The sequence below is a fragment of the Chiloscyllium punctatum genome, chromosome 17 (assembly GCF_047496795.1).
Source record: "Chiloscyllium punctatum isolate Juve2018m chromosome 17, sChiPun1.3, whole genome shotgun sequence".
Lineage (NCBI taxonomy): Eukaryota > Metazoa > Chordata > Chondrichthyes > Orectolobiformes > Hemiscylliidae > Chiloscyllium > Chiloscyllium punctatum.
In genome coordinates, this window is record NC_092755.1 from 51,103,084 (window position 1) to 51,122,581 (window position 19,498).

General features: G+C 38.7%; 1 protein-coding gene across 3 annotated transcripts in view; it reads left to right on the forward strand.

The window, feature by feature from the left end:
• The window catches only part of top3b (DNA topoisomerase III beta), a 73,848-nt gene that overhangs the window by 37,897 nt on the left and 16,453 nt on the right, over positions 1–19,498 (forward strand). For all 3 annotated transcript variants that reach the window (XM_072587109.1, XM_072587110.1, XM_072587111.1), the window contains exons 9-12: positions 393–547; positions 4,481–4,586; positions 10,620–10,766; positions 11,431–11,604. In XM_072587109.1, the coding sequence (XP_072443210.1) occupies positions 393–547; positions 4,481–4,586; positions 10,620–10,766; positions 11,431–11,604 (582 nt within the window). The remainder of the gene's footprint in view (positions 1–392; positions 548–4,480; positions 4,587–10,619; positions 10,767–11,430; positions 11,605–19,498) is intronic.

Consider the following 19,498-nt stretch of genomic DNA (forward strand, 5'->3'; position numbering starts at 1 on the left):
CATTGGACCTGAAATGATAACTCTGATTTCTCTCCACAGATACTGCCAGACCTGCTGAGTTTTTTCAGCCATTTGTTTTTGTTTTTGTTTCTGATTTCCAGCATATGCAGTTCTTTCGGTTTTTGTTTAGTAATGACCTCTCATGTTCTGCAACAAATCAAGTCTTTAGTTCACATTTCTGTTTTCTAGATTGTAGAGGTGGTAAAAGGTGAATCTGTATGCTCTCACTCCACCTATTCAAAGGCCCTTCAATCATTGAACAATGCAGAACAGTAAATTGCTATATAGATATAAAGGTGAATATCTAGAATGTGCTTTTTTTCCCAAAGATTATCTTAGAATACCACAGTTATATAGAATGAAGAAAATGATGGATTTCCTTGTGTGAATAGGGATGGGCCCACAACATGCCATGCAAATAGCTGAGAAACTCTACACCCAGGGCTACATTAGCTACCCTCGAACAGAGACCACCCAATATCCAGAAAACTTCGATCTCAAAGGAACTCTTCGACAACAAGTGAACAGCCCCTACTGGAGTGAAACGGTTGGTAAATGTGTGACCTTTGTTTAAAGGAGTTGCTTCAGTTGTAGGGGAAATTGGAAAACCCAGATTAAAGGAGGAGGTAACAGTGCAAGTTAGCAATGTGGCAGATAATAACTGGACAATAAAGGTGAGGGACAGAACTGATGAATGTCTTTATGCACCAAGGAATTATAAAAAAGTAGGAAAATTTACCTGTCGAACAAATTTAAAAGCTTTGTATCTAAATGCACAAAGCATTCAAAACAAAATTAATAAATTAAAGATGTAAATCAAAACAAACGGGTACGATTTGATAGCAATTCCTGAAACATGGTTACAAGGAGACCAGAGTCAAGAACGTGGTGCTGGAAAAGTACAGCAGGTCCGGCAGCATCTGAGGAGCAGGAGAATTGACGTTTCGGGCATAAGCCCTGGAAATTGAATAGCCAAGAGTACTCAGCATTTTGGAAAGATAGACTGAAAGGAAAAGGAGACGGTATAGCTTTGCTGGTGAAGGAAGGGATCAATGCTATAATGAGAAATAACAGGAGCTTAAGATGTGGAGTCAGTCTGGGTAGAAATAAGAAATAGCAAAGGGAAGACTTACTTGTTAAGAGTAATCTATAGTTCTGCAATGGGGTACAGTATAAATCAAGAAATATTAGAGGCTTGCAAGAAAGGTACAGCAATAATCATGGGTGATTTTAATATGCACTGAGATTGGAAGAATCAAGCTGGCAAGGGTAATCTGGAGACAGAGTTCATTGAATGTATTAGAGATTGGTTTCACAACATACTGTTGTAACAAACAATCAGGGAGCCAGCTACTCTAGACTTGATATTGTGTAAAGAGAAGAGATTAATTGATTACATCATAGTTAAGGATCCTCTAGGGAGTAGTGACCATTGTATGATAGAATCTAAAATTCAGTTTGGATTTGAGAAAGTGGAGTCCCACAATAGTGTTCTGCAATTAAACAAAGGAAATTACATAGGCCTGAGTAAATTGGGCAGGAAGGCTAAATGGTAAGACAGCAGATGAGCAGTGACAAATGTTTAAGGAACTATTCAATTCCTCACAACTAAAATATCTCCCATTGAGGAAGAAAGATGGTAAGGTGGGTTAAAAAAAAAATCCATGGCTAACCAAGGAAGTCAAGGGCAATATGAAAGTCAAAAACTAAGGTATACCATGTTGCAAAGGGCAGTGGCAGGCTAGAAGAATGGGAGACTTTCAAACACAAGCAAAGAAATACTAAAAAATTAATAAAAAGATCTAAGGTCAATTACAAAAGGAAACCCAGCACAAAATATCAAAACGGATAGCAAAAGCTCCTGTAGGTACATAAAGGGTAATAGAGTCGCTAAGATGAATGTGGGTCCCTTGAAAGATGAAACTGGAGAGTTAATAGTAGGAGACACTGAAATGGCAGAAATGCTAAATCAATATTTTGCCTCAATTTTAAAGTGAAGGACAATAGTACCATTCCTATTGGAATGGACAAGTCAGAGGCTATAGAAAAGGTACAACTTAGAACCATCAACATTGATAGGGAAAAGGTACTCAGCAAAGTATTAGGATTGAAGGCAGACAAGTCCCCTGATGGTCAACATCCGAGGGTGTTAAAGGAAGTAGCAGTGGAGATAGTGGATCCATTCAGTACAATGCTCCAAAATTCGCTGGACACTGAAAAAATACTAACGTAACGCTCTTATTTAAAAAGTGAGGGAGGCAAAATGTGGGAAATTACAGATCAGCTAGTTTAATATGTGTTGTTGGGAAAGTGTTAAAATCAATTATTCAGGAAGCAACATCAGGACATTTTGGAAAAACAAAACGCTATCCATCAGAGTCAGCTTGGTTTTATGAAGAGGAAATCATGTTTGACTAATTTGCTAGAGTTCTTCAAAGTTGTAACAAGCAAAGTGGATAATGGGGATCCTGTAGATGTAGTTTATCTGGATCTTCAGTATGGTCGGCAAGGTGGCTCAGTGGTTAGCACGGCTGCCTCACAGAGCCAGGGACCTGGGTTTAGTTCCATTCTCAGGCCACAATCTGTGTGGAGTTAGCACATTGTGCATGGGTTTCCTCCGGGTGCTCCGGTTTCCTCCCACAATCCAAAGCTGTGCAGATCAGGTGATTCGGCCATGCTAAATTGCCCAGAGTATTGGGTGCATTAGTCAGGGGTAAATATAGGGGAATGGGTCTGGGTGGACTAATCTTTGGAGGGTCGGTGAGGGCTTGTTGGGCCAAATGGCCTATTTCCACACTGTAGGGAATCTAATCTTCAAAAAAAAATTTATGAAATGCCGCGCAAAAGCTTAATTCACAAGGTCGGATCATATGGGATTAGGAATAATTTATTATCTTGCATAGATGACTGGCTGATTGGCAGAAGACAGAGAATCAGGATTTTTTTTCTAGATGGCAAAATGTAAGTAATATGGTGCCACAGGTTTTGGTCCTTGGACCCCAGCTATTTAAAATCTACATTAACAACTTGGATACAGAGATAGAAGGCTCTAAAACCAAATTTGTGGATGACACAAAACTAGGAGAAATGGTAAATTGCAATAAGGAAATAAGAGGCCTTACAAATGGATATAGATAGGTTAGGAGAGTGGGCCAAATGTGGCAGATGGAGTTTAACTTGGATAGTTGTGAGGTCGTGCATTTTGGTTGAAATAAATGGGAGGGTGAGCTGTTCTCTAACTGGGGAGAGACTTTGGTGTGCTCCAGTGCAGAGGGATCTGGGTGTCGTTCACGAGTCACAGAAAACTAGCATGTGGGTACAGCAATTAATAAAGAAAGTGAATGGAATGTTGGCTTTTACAGCTAAAGGAATAGAATATAATGGTAAGGAAGTATTGTTGCAACTGTACAAGGCATTAGAGAGACCGCATTTGGAGTATTGTGTACAGTTTTGGTCCCCTTATTTGAAGAAAGATGTAGTGGCATTGGAGGCGTTCAAACGAGATTCACTAGATTGATCCCAGAGATGACGGGTTTGTCATATGGAAGAAATTGAACAGCTTAGGCCTATACTCTCTGGAATTTAGAAGAATGAGGGTAGATCAAGGTGAGGTTTTCAATCTGATAAAAGTATGGATAAAATAGACATGGAGCGGTTGCTTCCTCTTGTGGGGCAAATTTAAAACAGTTGAGGAGAAACTCCTCCTCCCAAAGGATTGCGAATCTGTGGAATTTGCTACCTCAAAGTGTGGTGGATACCACGACAGTGAGTAAGTTTAAGGAGAAGTTAGACAGATTTTTAAATTGGTAATGGGTTGAAGGTATATGGGGAGAAGGCAGGAAAATGGGTGTGAGGAGCATATCAGCTATAATTGAATGGCGGAGCAGTCTTGATGGGCCAGATGGCCTTATTCTGCTCCTATATCTTCTGAACTTCAGTTTCAAATGTTTTAATATTCAACAGGAGACTGTTGGCACATTTATCTCAGATATTGTCACTTGTTGCTTGGCAGGGGGGGGAAACTATTCTCTTGAAAAGTTTGAACCCTTTAAGATTTTCAACAAGTCACAGAGGAACTGCATAATCCAGATGGCAAACTAAGAGCAGTAGTATGTGTTTGTAGATAATGGAGAAGGAGACATTGCAATGTGTGATTCACTACCCAGATTTAAATGTTTCAATGATTGGGCCCCGTTTGCTGATAGAATGGACAACTGACTAGAGCACTGTAGTGATAAGTTTCCAAAAGTCAAAGTAGCCATCTCTGTCTGTTCACTGCTACCTCTTCAGCAATGTATTCTTTTTCCTGTCTCTGACCTTTCTTCTAGTTTGCCAAGGTACTACACATAAATTATATCATTTGTTCTCAGTAACTCGATCACAGTCTTTATTAGTTTACCAGATTATGTTGACAGAAAACTAATTAAGGGAGAAGGTATGACTTATTTGACAATGATGCTTGGTTATATTATTTTTGTAGGTGAAGGCATTACTCACTGAAGGCATCACTCGTCCTCGAAAAGGTCAAGATGTTGGCGACCATCCTCCTATCACTCCCATGCGATCTGCCACAGAAGCTGAATTAGGTACGTCTTAATAGCTTTGTCATTGCAGAATTGTCCAAAATATATCCCTTGTGAATCATAAAGCCTTGACAATATTTATGCCTAGCTGTGAGTTATTTGTGGAACTTTCTTGTTCACGTAATTCTCTGAGTTAAATTTCACAAGTTTGAAGGGTTGGCTGGGACTACTGTTGGTAATGTTGCATCATTGATGGAAATGGGGGGCAGACAATGACATAGTGGTATTATTGTCGTAATCCAGAGACCCAAGTAATGTTCTGGGGACTTGGAACCCAGGAAATCCATGTCAGATCATGGAATTTTAATTCAATAACAATCTGGAATTAAAAGTCTAATGGTGACCATAAAACTATTGTTGATTATTGGGAAACAATCTTATTCACTCATGCCCTTTAGATTAGGAAACTGCTGTCCTTACCTGATCGGGCCTCGATGTGACTCCAGACAAACAACAATATGGTTGATTCTCAATTGCCTTCTTAAATGACCTAAGATATATTCAGTTGTGGCTCTTTGGTTTACATCTAACTGACTCATGGTGTGCAAAAGCATGGATAGTCCTGTTCTGTGGAAAATGAAGTATCAGATGATGCTATGTGGTCAATGTGGTTTCTTTGAATTCTTAATAAAAGAATTGTTAATAGAACTGTTTTATCCCTGATCCTAGCTGAAGGTCTCTATGGTATGGAAAAGAAGTGAAATCTCTTAACATGAACCAGTTTCTTTCCCCACCCTTCCCCTAACATACATGATAAATAGTCCTACTTTGCAGAAGTTCTTTTCAAAAATCACTAATTGCAGGAGTTTGCAAATATTGAAATGTGGTTGTGTCACATTTGCACAATTCATTTTTTCTTCGCATCTTTTTGTTCTGCAGTAAAAACATGACCATCTGCAAGTTCTCCTCCAAGCTACTTGCCATCCCAACTTGGAAATTTATTGCCATTCCTGCAGTGTTTCTGGGTTAAAATCCTGGAATATCCCTTCTTAATGGCATTGAGAGTCTATGGATAACACATGGACTGCAGTGATTCAAAAAGGCACCTCCCCACCTCCAACACAAGGGCAACTGTGATGGGAAATAGATGCTAATCCAGCCAAGCTACTTATGTTGTGAAATCGGTGCATCCACAGAAAGCAATAAAAAATATAAACTTGTATTGTAAAGTATATTGGCTGAACTGAAATAAAAGCGAAGTGTGGGAGAAATTCAGTTCTGGCAGCATGTGTAGAGAGAGAAAAACCAAGTTTTTGTTTCCATTTCAATGACTCTACTTCAGTTTCTCCAGCACTTTCTGTTTATCTTTCAGATCTGCTGTATTTTGCTTTTAATTTGCTTGTACTGAGTTAGCTGGTCTTTAACTGAAGTGATGATATAGATATATGCAGCATTCAGGTTTAGAGGAAAGATTAGCATCAATTCCTACTCCTGATTGTTACCTGGGGCCTTCTGTGGGAAATGCAATTAAACATTGGAAAGGTCAAAATTGTGAGAGGAAATGGAAGGAGAATTGTGCAGTCAAATTAGAATGATGAATAAGAATAGAAAAATTACTGTTCTGTGAAATAGTCAAAATCCAATTAATCAATTGGGACAAAGGGAAAGAAATGGAATCCCACAGGTTTCTGTCCTTCAGCAGTATACCAACAGCCTCTAAAATAGTGAATATTATTTGCTCTGGTTTAGAGTAATGAATGAACTAAGTAGATGAGCTATACATGGGGGTGAGCATCTTGAGTGTAATAATCACTATACAGGTTTGAATTTCAATTGTGAAATTAAATTCAAGGATCAAAACTAAAAACCAGATTGGATTAGGGCAGACTTTAGAAAGTAGAGTGAGCTAGATGAAGTAAAATAGAAGGAGGTTATGCTTAGAGAGATTGCAAATGTATACAGTAAAAATATTCAGGTAAAGAAATGAGGCGACTGTCAGTTTTGGGATACTATAGATAAATAAAGAGTTTAAAAAACAATTAAAATCCACCAGACCAGCCTGTATGAGCACCTGCAAAGGCTAAAATTGAATTGGTAGTCACAAAAATTCAAGTTTCTTCCTGCTTCTACTTGTTCCCATAGATTCTAACCAATGATTAAGATACAGTTAGAATCATTGAATCCCCACAGTGCAGAACGAGACTATTCAGCCAATCGAGTCTGCACTGACCCTCCAAACAGCATCCAACCCAGACCCCTACCCTATCCCCATAACCGCATATTTACCATGGCTAATCCACCTAGCCTACACACCCCTGGATCCTAACTGGCCCATTCCTTTTATTATTCTTTATTTATAAGCCTGTACAAGATTTTATATTAGCTGTCAGTCTCTTTTCATATATTTCTTTGTATGACTCATCTATTTTTAACTTCCACTCTGAACAATTTATATTTAGATGCTGCCTGAACTGCTGTGCTCTTCCAGCACCACTAATCCAGAATCTGGTTTCCAGCATCTGCAGTCATTGTTTTTACCTCGACAATTTATATTCAGCCTGGTCCTCACTTGTATTTTCCACCTAACCGTTCTGCATTTGGCCTCTTCTGCATCCCACCAGGTTTCCCTAGAGTCCTCTTTGAAAATCATATTCTAGCAGAATTTCAGTGGAATTTAAACTAAGCACTCACTTCTTTGCAATAGGGCATTGCTGATTTCATTAAGGTCTTTGAGGAGTTTCACACCTCTACTCCCTTCAACAGCATAGCGATGGCCTGGTGGCTTGGTGGTTAGCACTCCGACCTCACAATGCAAGGAACCCAGATTCCAGCCTTAGGTGACTTTCTGTGTAGAGCTTGCACATTCTCCCCATTTCTGTGTGTGTTTCCACTTTGGACTCTGGTTTCCTCCCACAGTCTAAAGATTTGCAGGTTAGGTGGATTGGGCAAGCTAAATTACCCTGTAGTGTCCAGGGATGTGCAGACTCAGCTGATGCTGGTCAGAGGGTCTGTGCTGACTGAGTGGCCTCTTTCTGCATTATATGGAGTCTATGATTCTGTGATTAAAGTCAGTGGAATAAATTAAGTCAGGCAGGAACTGTGGTCTCTGTTTAGCAAATAGACTTGGTTTAATCTTAATTCCCCCTACCTCCAATGTCATCCTTGCTGGTTTATGGGAGTTGAAATTGACAGCAGTGTTAGTAAGTATCAGGCAATTTGTTTTCATAGAAAATGAAAATCCAATGACTGTTCTTTGAATGGAACAAGGCCCAGTGCAGTTGAAGAGCAGAGCCATTTGAGTTACAGGTTCATAAAAAATTAAAGGCAGAGTTTTAGATTGATAGAATTGTATTAAAAAAGAAATCTAGTGGTTTGGAATATAAAATCTGAAAGTAATTATGAACCCTTACAAACCTTTACTTGTTATACTATGACTACAGAAAAGATATCAAGGTTTCAGAAGGGCTAAATTGCAAATTTGTCATGATGCTACCACCTCTCAGGAACTGAAAGGCATTGTTGCTAAGTTTGCAGATGATAGAAAGAAAGGCTAGACAGGCTAGAAGAGTGAGCAAAGAGGTGGCAGATGAAATACAGTGCGGGAGAGTGTAAGGGTATGCACTTTGGTTGGAAAAATAGAGGCATAGACTACTTTCTAAATGGGGGGAAAGCTTTGGAAATGTGTAGTACAAGGGGATTTAAGAGGCCTTGTTCAAGATTCTCTTAAGGGTAACATTTGGAAGCTAGCAGTTTGGAAGGCAAATGTAGTGTTCGCATTCATTTTGAGAAGGCTAAATTATAACTGCAGGGATGTCCAGCTGAGGCTGTACAAGGCTCTGGTTAGACTACATATGAAATATTGAGAGTAGTTTTATGCCCCAAATCTAAGAAAGGTTGCGCTGGCTTTGGAATGGGTCCAGGGAATGAATCCAGAAATGATGGACTTGTCATATGAGAAGTGGTTGAGGACTCTTAAATCTGTAATTGATGGCGTTTGGAAAGACGGGGAGAGGGGGTCTTGAACTTGTTGTATGTAGAAATCTAATGCTAGCGAGTTTTGATAAGACTTGTAACTTTGGTTGAGGTTCTGGATGTAGGTTTGCTCACTGAGCTGGAAGGTTCGTTTTCAGACATTTCGTCACCAAACTAGGTAACATCATCAGTGAGCCTTCGGATGAAGCACTGATGGCACGAACCGCTTTCTATTCATGGACATCTTCTAGGCACAAAAAGACATGACCCACTCACCCTGTATCCTTCTATGCAGATGAGGAAGGTCACTACTTTGACTGGGACAACACCTCCATCCTAGGACAAGCCAAACAATAAACGCACAGGAGTTCCTAGAAGCATGGTATTCTAACCGGAACTCTATTAACAAACACATTGACTTGGATCTCATTTACCACTCCCTGAGAAAAAGAACAGGAAATGACATCACCATAGGAAATGACTTCACCAACCCAAGGAAACCTGAACACATAAATAGAAAGTGAGCCATGCCACCAGTGCTTTATCTGGAGGCTGACTGATAATGTTACCTAGTATGGTGATGAAATGTCTGAAAATGAACCTTCCAGCTCAGCAAGCAAACCTACATCTGAAATCTAGTGCTGTTGGAAGAGTTCCGAAAATTTGATGCAGTAACACTGAAAGAACAGTGATACAGGTCCACTCAGGTTTGTGAGAGACTTGGAGGAGAGCTTGCTGCTGATGGTGTCCCAGTGCATCTTTGGTAATATGAATCATGGTATTGGTAAATGCCTAAGTGAGTATTATTCTTTATTGACTATGTCAGGCAGTTCTTTGACTAGTCTGTAGGACAGTTCTCTTAACTTTGGCAGAAATCCTCTCACATCAGGATGTTTAGGATTTTACAAGAAATGACTGACCTTTGTTATGTTTGAATAGAATGCCTAGACTGTGTAGTCCATCTAGTTTTGCTCTTATTAAAGGTGTTTGTATTGGTTTTATACAGTTTTAATATACCAGCTGCTCAGCCACTGGGGAGGGGAGTTACAGGTCAGCTACATTGTTATAGGTATGGAGATGCATGCAGAATAGATCTGGGAGCCTAAGATTATTAATGAATCAGTTATGGTTTTTGAGTCAGCCTGGTAGATTCATGTTCACCCTTACTGATGCAGATGTTTTCTGAAGCTTTTCATTTAATTAACTGCAATTAATTTCAGCAGCAACTGCTATGATGGGATCTGTATCCATGTCTCCAGATTATTAATCCTGGTTTTAACATTATTGGTCCAATATTGGTGTCGTTATGCAACCATAATGTTTCAGCGATTTGCACTAGAGTGTAAACAAATGAATCTTGTGGACATCCTTCTGAAATTCATCATCTAGGCTTTTTGATGTATGTTGGTCCCATGGTTGACCACCATTCCACCTCCATTCATGTTAGTAAAGTGAAGCCATTATAAGTACCAAGCTTGCTTCATTTTGTCTATAGTTCCTAAGCAATGATTTTGGGGTGTCATATACTTTATAACAAAGAGTTACTGCTGTTTGGGTACCTACTGTCACCTTGTTTTATTTTGATATGTGTACCATGTAATAGCTAAGTAGTTAATGAAATAAACAAGATATCACCGTTTTTGTTAGACAAATTTGACTTTCAGAGAACGAGAAGCTTACTGAGCCAAGTTCTGAAGAAGGGTCATTGGACTCAAAACATTAACTCTGATTTCTCTCCACAGATATCGTCAAACTTGCTGAGTTTTTTGCAGCAATCTCTGTTTTTTACTGAGCCACGGACAGAATTGTAGAATCTCCACGATATCAGTGAAAAGAATTTCATCAAGTGGAAATGAAATTTCACTTAATCAGTTGTAGCTTTTTAATCACTAATATAAATATAATGCAATAGGATATACTTTTCTTTTTCTGATAACTTTTGAAGAAATAACTTGTTAATAGTTTAAAGGAGAGGTTTAGATCAGAATAATTTTGTGCGTGTATCAGAGGGGCAGAATGATTCAGCTGATATGTGGGAAAGATCTGAATGGACCTTATTCACTGTTCCTGTCCATTGGGTGCTAGCTTTCTTGTAAGATGATATTTCATCATCTACTGTTTCAGGTAGTGATGGCTGGAGGCTGTATGAGTACATCACCAGGCACTTCATCGCTACAATTAGCCATGACTGCAAGTATCTCCAAACCACCATTACGTTCAGCATCAATATGGAACATTTTACGTGTGTGGGGAAAACTCTGATTTCACCTGGTAAGAATAAAGCACCCGTTTACACAGCAACTCTTTTGGGAGGGAATACATTGGAGAGTACCTCATAGATTAAACATTGCTGCTACCCCTTCTTGTCAAAGGTGGCACTGCCATAGTTGTATAGTGAACTGGGAATGTTGTAATTCCAATTGACCTAGATATTTTCCTATGTACATGTGAATATACAAATTTACACGTATAACTTGACCAAAACTACCTATAGTTGTAAGATTTTGTATGTTGATTTTTAATTCATATTGTACTATGGGCTGTCTCCATTGTTGAAGTGCCATTATACCACTGGCTAGGAATGTGTTCTTTTGAAGTGTAATACTGGCCAAAGCTTTAGAAGTGAACAATTACTGAGCTTTTAGAGCATTTTCAAAGCTTAATTAAGTTAACTTTGTGAGAATGAAACAGGTTTTAATTAAAGAAATTTTAACTGGGAGAAAAGTGCTGTATATCTCAGAAGTTTTTATTATAGATTTATTTGACTGATTTTTTTTTCATTCCTCAAACTATTTGTTTGTAGAGAATCCAATTATTATATGTGGATGAGTGTTAATTAAGATGTGTGTTAATGATAGGTTATAGATATCTGCTCACTCAGTATTTCTAGATGTATTCCATGTTGTGTATAAATAGTTTTGTTGTCCCATACTAGGTTACACAGCAGTGATGCCATGGCAGAGCCTGGCAGAGGAGGAGACTCTTCCGATCTGTGAGAGGGGAGATGTGTTTACTGTAGATGAGGTTAAGTTATTAGAGAAGCAGACTAATCCACCTGACTACCTGACTGAGGCAGAACTCATCACCTTAATGGAAAAACATGGGATTGGTAAGTCAGTTTTCTATGTAATGTGAGCAATTCCTCTACATTTTTTAGGACACTTTTAATGTATTGTTTAATACCATTGTGTAAATATGGATATTGTGTGTCAGAAGTGAAGTCTAATAATCAGTGAAGGTATATGAAAATGTTAAGTAAAAAGTGCAATAAATGCATGACTTAGATTACATATTTAACTTTTGCAGTTGATTGATGTGGCAGTTAGCCGTAGAAATATCTTCACACAAGGCCATTAAGTTCTTTCACAAGATGACAGAGGGTGACTATATAAAAGAAAAATAAGCTAGATGGAAGACAGTTGGAAGGTTCTTAAACAAGCATCAAAGCAAGTTTCAGTCTGTTTCCGAACACCATCTGTACAGGCACTTAATCCCTTTAAATCTTTTGATCAAACTTTAAATCTTTAATTACCTGATACTTTCTGGTTTCTTTGTGTTGTCCTGTCCAACAGTTATAAACATTTTATTGATTAACACTACAAGGCATTCTATTGCTTTTTTGGAAATGATGTTTTAAGTCACTATTCCAAATTGACTTTCTAACCTATTTTAAAATAAAAATCTTGACAGAACCAATCCAAACTTACAAAAAAGATATTTATATACGAGACATTGTTCATTACTGCGTATGCTCCACTTTCTCCTTCATGTAATGTGCAAGTTATAGCCACTTCAATACCAGCAGTTTCAGGAGGTGTAGTTGTCAGGCTTGGAGCCCATGCTATTATTTTATTTCAGAAAGTAATCCCACTGCATTTTGTGTTTATGTCAATTCAGCATTTGCGCCATTTTTTCTTTTAGTCTCTCATTTTCATAAGATTTTGAGTTTTCAGTTCAGATTGTATTCTTCTTTACTGTTTAGTTGACTGCCAAGCTGCCTTAAATGAATCCTTGATTATAACAGTGAGAACTGTAGTGTAATCTTCGAGTGGGGCTCTGCCACTTCCATAGGGTAGGAGAGAATGCCGTGGTGTGCCCATATGGTGAATGAAGGCAAGGAAGTGGAGAGTCTGCAGTAGCAGCAGCCTGTAAAGGAATCCCCTTCATGCTGAAAGGAACAGTGTTGGAATTTTTGAAAATAAGCTTCAATTATGGGGCTGGGGTTCCTGACTTTCCTTGTGTGTCATCTTAGTCTTGAGTCAAGTAGAGCCCATCACTTGCTTATCTTGATGAGAGATAGGATAGAAACTAAAGAAAGATGTAAGTTCAGGATTTGCAATGGGGGATCCTTCGAGAACTTTGACCTAGTAGGATAGTGGAAGGGAAGGATTCAGTTAGTCAGATGTCCTTTACATTCATGATGAAATGTCCACAAGCTGCTCTCATTTATTGTGAAGGTGAGGAAGACAAATCTGTTGATGAATGTCACACTATTCTACTGTGATTGACTTAATGGACGAGTGGTAGAATGGTATAGAGAGGTTTCAGTAGGGGAAAGGAAGTCCTCCCCCCTCAGCCATGTTGATGCAATCATGCACAGCAAACTCACTGATGGTCATGGCCTTTGATCACCAGTGAACAAATATTCTTTAGGGGACTAACTGAAGTGATGGTGAGGATTGATCTGTCAACAGTGTTCACCAGGTGGAGATCGGCAAGATAAGTATCCAGTGGGTATGCTTGATGGGAGCTGAATGCTATTGTGCAATTAACTCCATGTCCTCATAATGTGAGAGATGTTGCTACAGAACACATCATTATGATCATGTAGAACACTACCTCATTGCCCGAAATCCTTTTGTTGATCAGTCTTTATCATATTGCCAATTTATTTGGAGGCTTTAAAAGCAACGTCCACATGCAATCTAGGAAGATCCCAGAATTGATTTTTAATCTATACAGTATTATTTGATTTCAGCTGGAGCAGTTTGTTTCAGAATTCTGGGATAGAAAGTGGACATAATATTTTGCTTTAACTGATCTCACCAATTTACAGTAAGAAATGTATACTGGTGATGTCCTTGTAATTTATTAACCTTCAAAAATGAACTGTTTGGCCCAGTGCATGAAGAGCAGATGGCACACATGGAACTGTATGCCAGTAAGACTCAGCATCTTCAGAAGAGAATGGGTGAACATTTAAAAGAAAATGGTTGCACTAAGTCAGCCTGATCTTATTTGGGCAATATATTTACTCAGGATTGCAGATAGAGATGTGAATCACTTCTGCTCTACTATATTCCGTGAATGCCAGTTAATATTCTTCCTGTTGGTCTTATCATTACTGTTCATTGAACTGCTCTCTGAGTGTTTTGCCTTTGGGTATTGCAATTCCCTTCCCTTGTGTGTTGCTCTTCACCTGAAAATAAACAGCAAAGCTGTGTGAAACACAACAATCAGCTTTAATTCTGACATGTTGAACTTTCTCATCTGAATTATAACATTTTCAGACCTGAGTGGGTATAGTTTTATAATATCAACCTTTGGTACTACTGGACAAGTCAGATCCCTGAATGAAACCTGGTCAGATAGTTTTTTTTGGTTTAGTTAATGTGGTGTTTAACCATTGAATCATATTCACTTGGGGCTACTGATGTTCTTTCATAACAGAAAATTAGTTTATTATGCAAAAGAAAGAAAGTATGCTATATATTTGTATGTATTAGTTAGAAAGATTTTAACACAAACATTAAAACTTGTTTTAACAAGTTTCAACTTGTTTTCCAACACTATTCACTCGAGATTCAAGTCCAGAGAAATGACACTCCTGTCTTACTATTTAAGTTTCTACTTAACTGACTATTTCCAATCATTTTCTTGAAATGTAGAGAAAATTTTATGACTTCCGTTTCAGACTGATGACATAAATTTTTGACAATTCAGATGGCCTAAACGTTTTATTCTAACGATGTGAAGATTTCAGTGCTAGACTTTCCATGGTTTGAAAATTATGCAAACTAGAGAAGACAATGCTGCTGCAGTGATTTGGTTTCCTCTGAACTAAATGGACTCCTGCTAGGAGATAAACTAAAAACAATTCTTAGTTCTGAACTGAATTCATAGCTCCTCTCAACTAAAACTCTGTTGGTGTCTGAACTGAACTGAGAACAAAACCAATTCTACCTCTCAAAAACCTGTAAACATAAACACCTTATTACATGAATACTGCAGTGGTTCTCCAAGCCCTTGTTTGCAGTCATATGCCTTCTTGAACTGATGCATTAAGGGTAGTGTTCCAGACGTTTTTTAAAAGACCCTTCACAGACTAACCCACACCCATTTGCTTCTAATTTTAAAACAATCTGAAATGTTTTACACACCATTCGTTACAATAGTTAAGATTTTACTGTCTAGTTTTATAAGGTTGCCTTTCGGGTCTTGTGGTGATGCCAGCATGAGACATGGAACTGTCTCTTTGAGTTAGGAACAACAAACAGAAATGGATAATTTATCCTTCAATCATGTTCTGCCATTCAAATATAGCTGATTTGTGACTTAATTCTGTTTACCTACCTTTTCCCAATTTTCTTCAATACCTTTGGACCGAAGAAGAAGCAAAACCTGACAATTGCAATGACGAAGTGAAATGTGTAGTCTCAGACCTTTCTTGCTTCAACTAGCCACATGACAAATACAATACTAATTGACTAGAAAGTACCATTGATCCACATAGTACCAGAGTCTGAAACCATGATATCCTTTCGTCTGCTCAAGTACTGTACTGAAGATGTTTTTGATATGAGAGATTTGAAACACAGCTTGGGTTTCTTGCCTGATTCATCTGGTTTGGTATGTGTAGTCAACTACTCAAAGTTATAAAATCATACAGCATAGTAACAGGCCATTCGGCTTACCATGTCTGTGCTGACCAACAATAATCCCATTTACCTGCATTTGGTTCATAGCCTACTAGGCTCTGGCATGTTTTTAAATGTGACAGTACCTGCCTCCACCACTCTCTTAGGTAGCACATTCCATATTTCTACCACCCTCAGATCCTCTCCATACTGCTTACTCCTCAACTCCAACTTATGCCCTCTGGTCTCAGACATGCCTCCCATGGGGAAAAGATTTCCACAATCCACCCTGTATATGGCTGTCGTAATTTTGTATACCTCAGTCAGATTCCCTCCTCAGCCTCCTCAGTTCCAGGGAAAACAAAACCAAGTATTCACAGCAGTTAAGAGACCTCCACAAATTTATATTTTTTTAAACAAATGCGCCGGAGCTGACCATCTTTATAATTCTCAACTATTGTATGGGTCATTGTCCCAAGACTCAAGTCAGGACTGACTACTTTTCACTCACTCCTCAAGAATGAGTTTCTGGTTGCTTGTAATTTTAAGTCTCCTTCATGCTTACACTTTAATATCTGTTCACAGCCATTACAGTGGTAATGAAGTTTATCTTTTATTTCTTCTGTACCTCATTGCCACCAATTTTTACCTTTTATCCTTGTTACAACATGGGGTAAACCTTCTTGCTTAATTTACTCCAGCAACACAGAAAAGATTTATCCTATGCGGTAATCTGTGAAAATTCAAGAGGTCAAGAACTATTAAAGTAAAAATCAATAACTTTATTTCTTAAAGTATAACATAATAATTAACAACAATTTACAACTCCTTCCTCTAACCTATCTTTTATCTTCCCTTCTATAATACTTGTCTGATTAAAACCCTCCGATTTAGATTTACCAAAAATTCAAGTTTTCAAAACCAGCCAGCCATCGAATCTTCTATTTAGATCTTCTTAGGGATTATGCTTCACAGGTCATGGATCAATAAAGGTACCTTTTAAGAGATTTTTTTTTGGCAGTCTCTACATGCTGATGGTGTGGCAGTTCTCCTCCCAACTGTTCAATTTTCCCCGGTCTTGTACCTCCAAAGCATCAGATTGTGTCATTTGGCTTTTAAGATTGTCAATACACTCATTTCAAATTTAATTGGCGGTTGGTATTTTGGGGCATAATTTAAACTGACCATTAGAATTTGAATTTCTTGTCTCCAGGCAACCAGCTAATCGAATTGTTTGACCAAATGTTACATTATATTTTTTTCAGAGCACTTGGTGATGTCAGGTAGTTCTACTAGCTTTTAACTTTCTTAAAGGTACAGTACACTCACATCTTCATAACTCCTTCCCCCTTAAAAGAAAGAACCATCATAATGAATAGATGGCTTCACTTTTTTTTGTTTTTTTAAACACATTACCCGAACATACAGATGACTCTAATCTAAGTTCACCTTAATTTCTTCCCATATGACTGTGTATATGTTTGTATATTGTTCATGACGTGCACATTAAAATGTTGTGAGGTCAGTACCAAATCAGTAGTTCTTTTTCGATCGTGGAGTATTTTCTTTAGAGGATGTTGATCTTCTTTGAAAAGTAACCAACTCGCAGTTTAATCTCATCCTCCTCATCTTGTAGGAGTACAGCTCCAACTCCTATGTCATTAGCATCAATGGCAACTTTAAAAAGTTTTGAAAAGTTTGGTGTAGTTAAAACTGATTTGATGGTTAATATTGATTTCAAATGGTCGAATGCCTCCTGGCACTGTTCTGTCCACTGAAACTTTGTGTTCTTCTTCAACAAATTGGTTAATGTGCCACGACACTGCTGAAGTTTGGAACAAACTTCTGATAGAATCTGCTGAGTCCTAAGAACTGAAGCACCTCTTTCTTCAAGGTTGGTCGTGGAAATTCCTCAATGGCATTTGTCTTTGTGTTCCTTGGGGTCAACCTTCCATTACTGATGTTATATCCCAAGAACATCACATCTGCTTTCGCAAATTCAGTTTTATTTATTACCAGTTTTGCTGCTTGTAGTCGTTCAAAGAGCTCTGCCAACTGTACCATATGATCTTTCCACGACTTACTACATCGTCCAAATACACTGCACAGTTTGTTAGCCCAGCCACAAGTCTGTTCATGAGTCTTTGGAATGTGGCCAGTGTTTTCCTTCCAAACAGCATTGCTTTAAAGTGATATAGCCCATTTGGGGTTACAAACGCAGAAATTTCTTTCACCATCTCTGATAAAGGTACCTGCCAGTAAGCACACATTAAGTCCAACTTGGTGATGTAACTGGCTTGTCAGACTTTCTCGATACAGTACTCCAATCTAGGAATTGGATATGAGTCCAATTTTGTAACGGCATTGACCTTCCTATAATCCACGCAGAATCGTTGAGTCCCGTCGGTTTGGGAACTAAGACAATTGGTGAACTCCATTCACTCTGACTTCGATAATGTCCTCGTCAAGCATGGTCTCCACCATCTTCTGGACCTGATGGTTTTGAAAAGATTAAGCCAATAGGGGTGTTGTTTTATTGGAGCAGTATTCCTATGTCTACTTCTTGTACAATAGCATTAGTCCTCTCCATCTGATTCTTCCATACCTCCCTATACAGCAATAACAAATCTTTCAGCTGTGTTCTATGCTCCTGAGACAGACTGCTTACTAACCTATCCCACTCCTCAAGGACAACTTCATTTTTTAATCTATTTTGAGGCACATCAAAATCCACTTCGTCTGGATTTGATTCCTCACTCTGCAGGGGAGTAGCTAACATCTGTTTCTCCAGTTCTTTCTCTCTAGTAATAGTATGGTTTCAACACGTTCACATGACATACCCAATACTTTTTTTTCTATCTGGCATCATTACTAGACAGTTCACCTGACTCAAGTTTTTCTCAATTTGATAGGATCACTAAACTTGGCCTTGAAGGGATCGCCCTATCACTGGTAACAGTATTAACACATTATTTCCTCGGGAAAACGTCAGAATCTCAGTTTTTATCTTCCACCTGCTTCATTCTATACTATGAGCTCTTTAGGTGCTGTTTAGCTAACTCACCTACTCTATTTAATCTCTCCCTCACCTCTGATACATAATCTAAGTGTGAAATCTCTGACTTTGGTCCTGTCAATTTTTCTTTAATTAATTTCAAAGGGCCTCTCACTTCATGACCGAGTATTAACTCAAAGGGAGTGAACTGAGTTGATTCGTTTGGGGCATCTCCAATGGCAAACAATATGAGTAGAATACCTTTTATCGGTAGTCCTGACAGTATGCTGGAAACATGGTCTTCGAGTTTTGATGCCACCCTTCCAAAGCTCCCTGGGCTTCAGGATGATACGAGCTGGATTTAAAGTGCTGCATACCTAAGATTCCACAACCTCCTTAAACAGCCTTGCTATAAACTTTGACCCTTGGTCCGACTGATTCTATCTTGGTAGCCCAAACAGTGTGAAGAAAGCTGCTAACTCCTCGACTATCCTTTTTGCCTCAATACTCTACAATGGAACTGCCTCTGGAAATTTGGTAAACACATCCATTATGGTTAACAAGTACTGGTTCCCACTTTTAGTTTTTGAGAGAGGACCTACACAATCAATTATAACGCGTGTGAAAGGTTCTTCAAATGCAGGAATTGGCAACGAAGGTGCTGGTTTTATTACTGCCTGTGGTTTACCTACCATTTGCCATGTATGACGCGTACAGCCAATGTTAACCACATCCTTTTGCATTCCAAGCCATTAAAAATGTTTTTGTACCATAGCCTGAGTTTTTCATACACCTAGGTGACCTCCTACAGGTAGTTCATATGCTACCTGTAACACCGCCTGTCTGTATGCTATCAGGAACTGAATCTGATGCACGTCGGCCCATGTCTCCTCTGCACTGACCTGCCATGGTCTCCGTTTCCGTCTTAGAATTCTATCTTAGAGATAATAACCCTTCAGAATATTCTCTGCCTCCTTTTTGGAGTACGCATCCACATACAATCTTTTATTGTCATGTCTCACTGTTGCAAGCCCCTTAGCCTTTCAGGAGTAAACACTTCTGTCTGACCCTCTGCCTGTTCAGGTTTTTCCTGCACCATTACATCAAACAGGGTGTCTGCTAACTGAACCTCAACTCCTTCATCTTTCTCT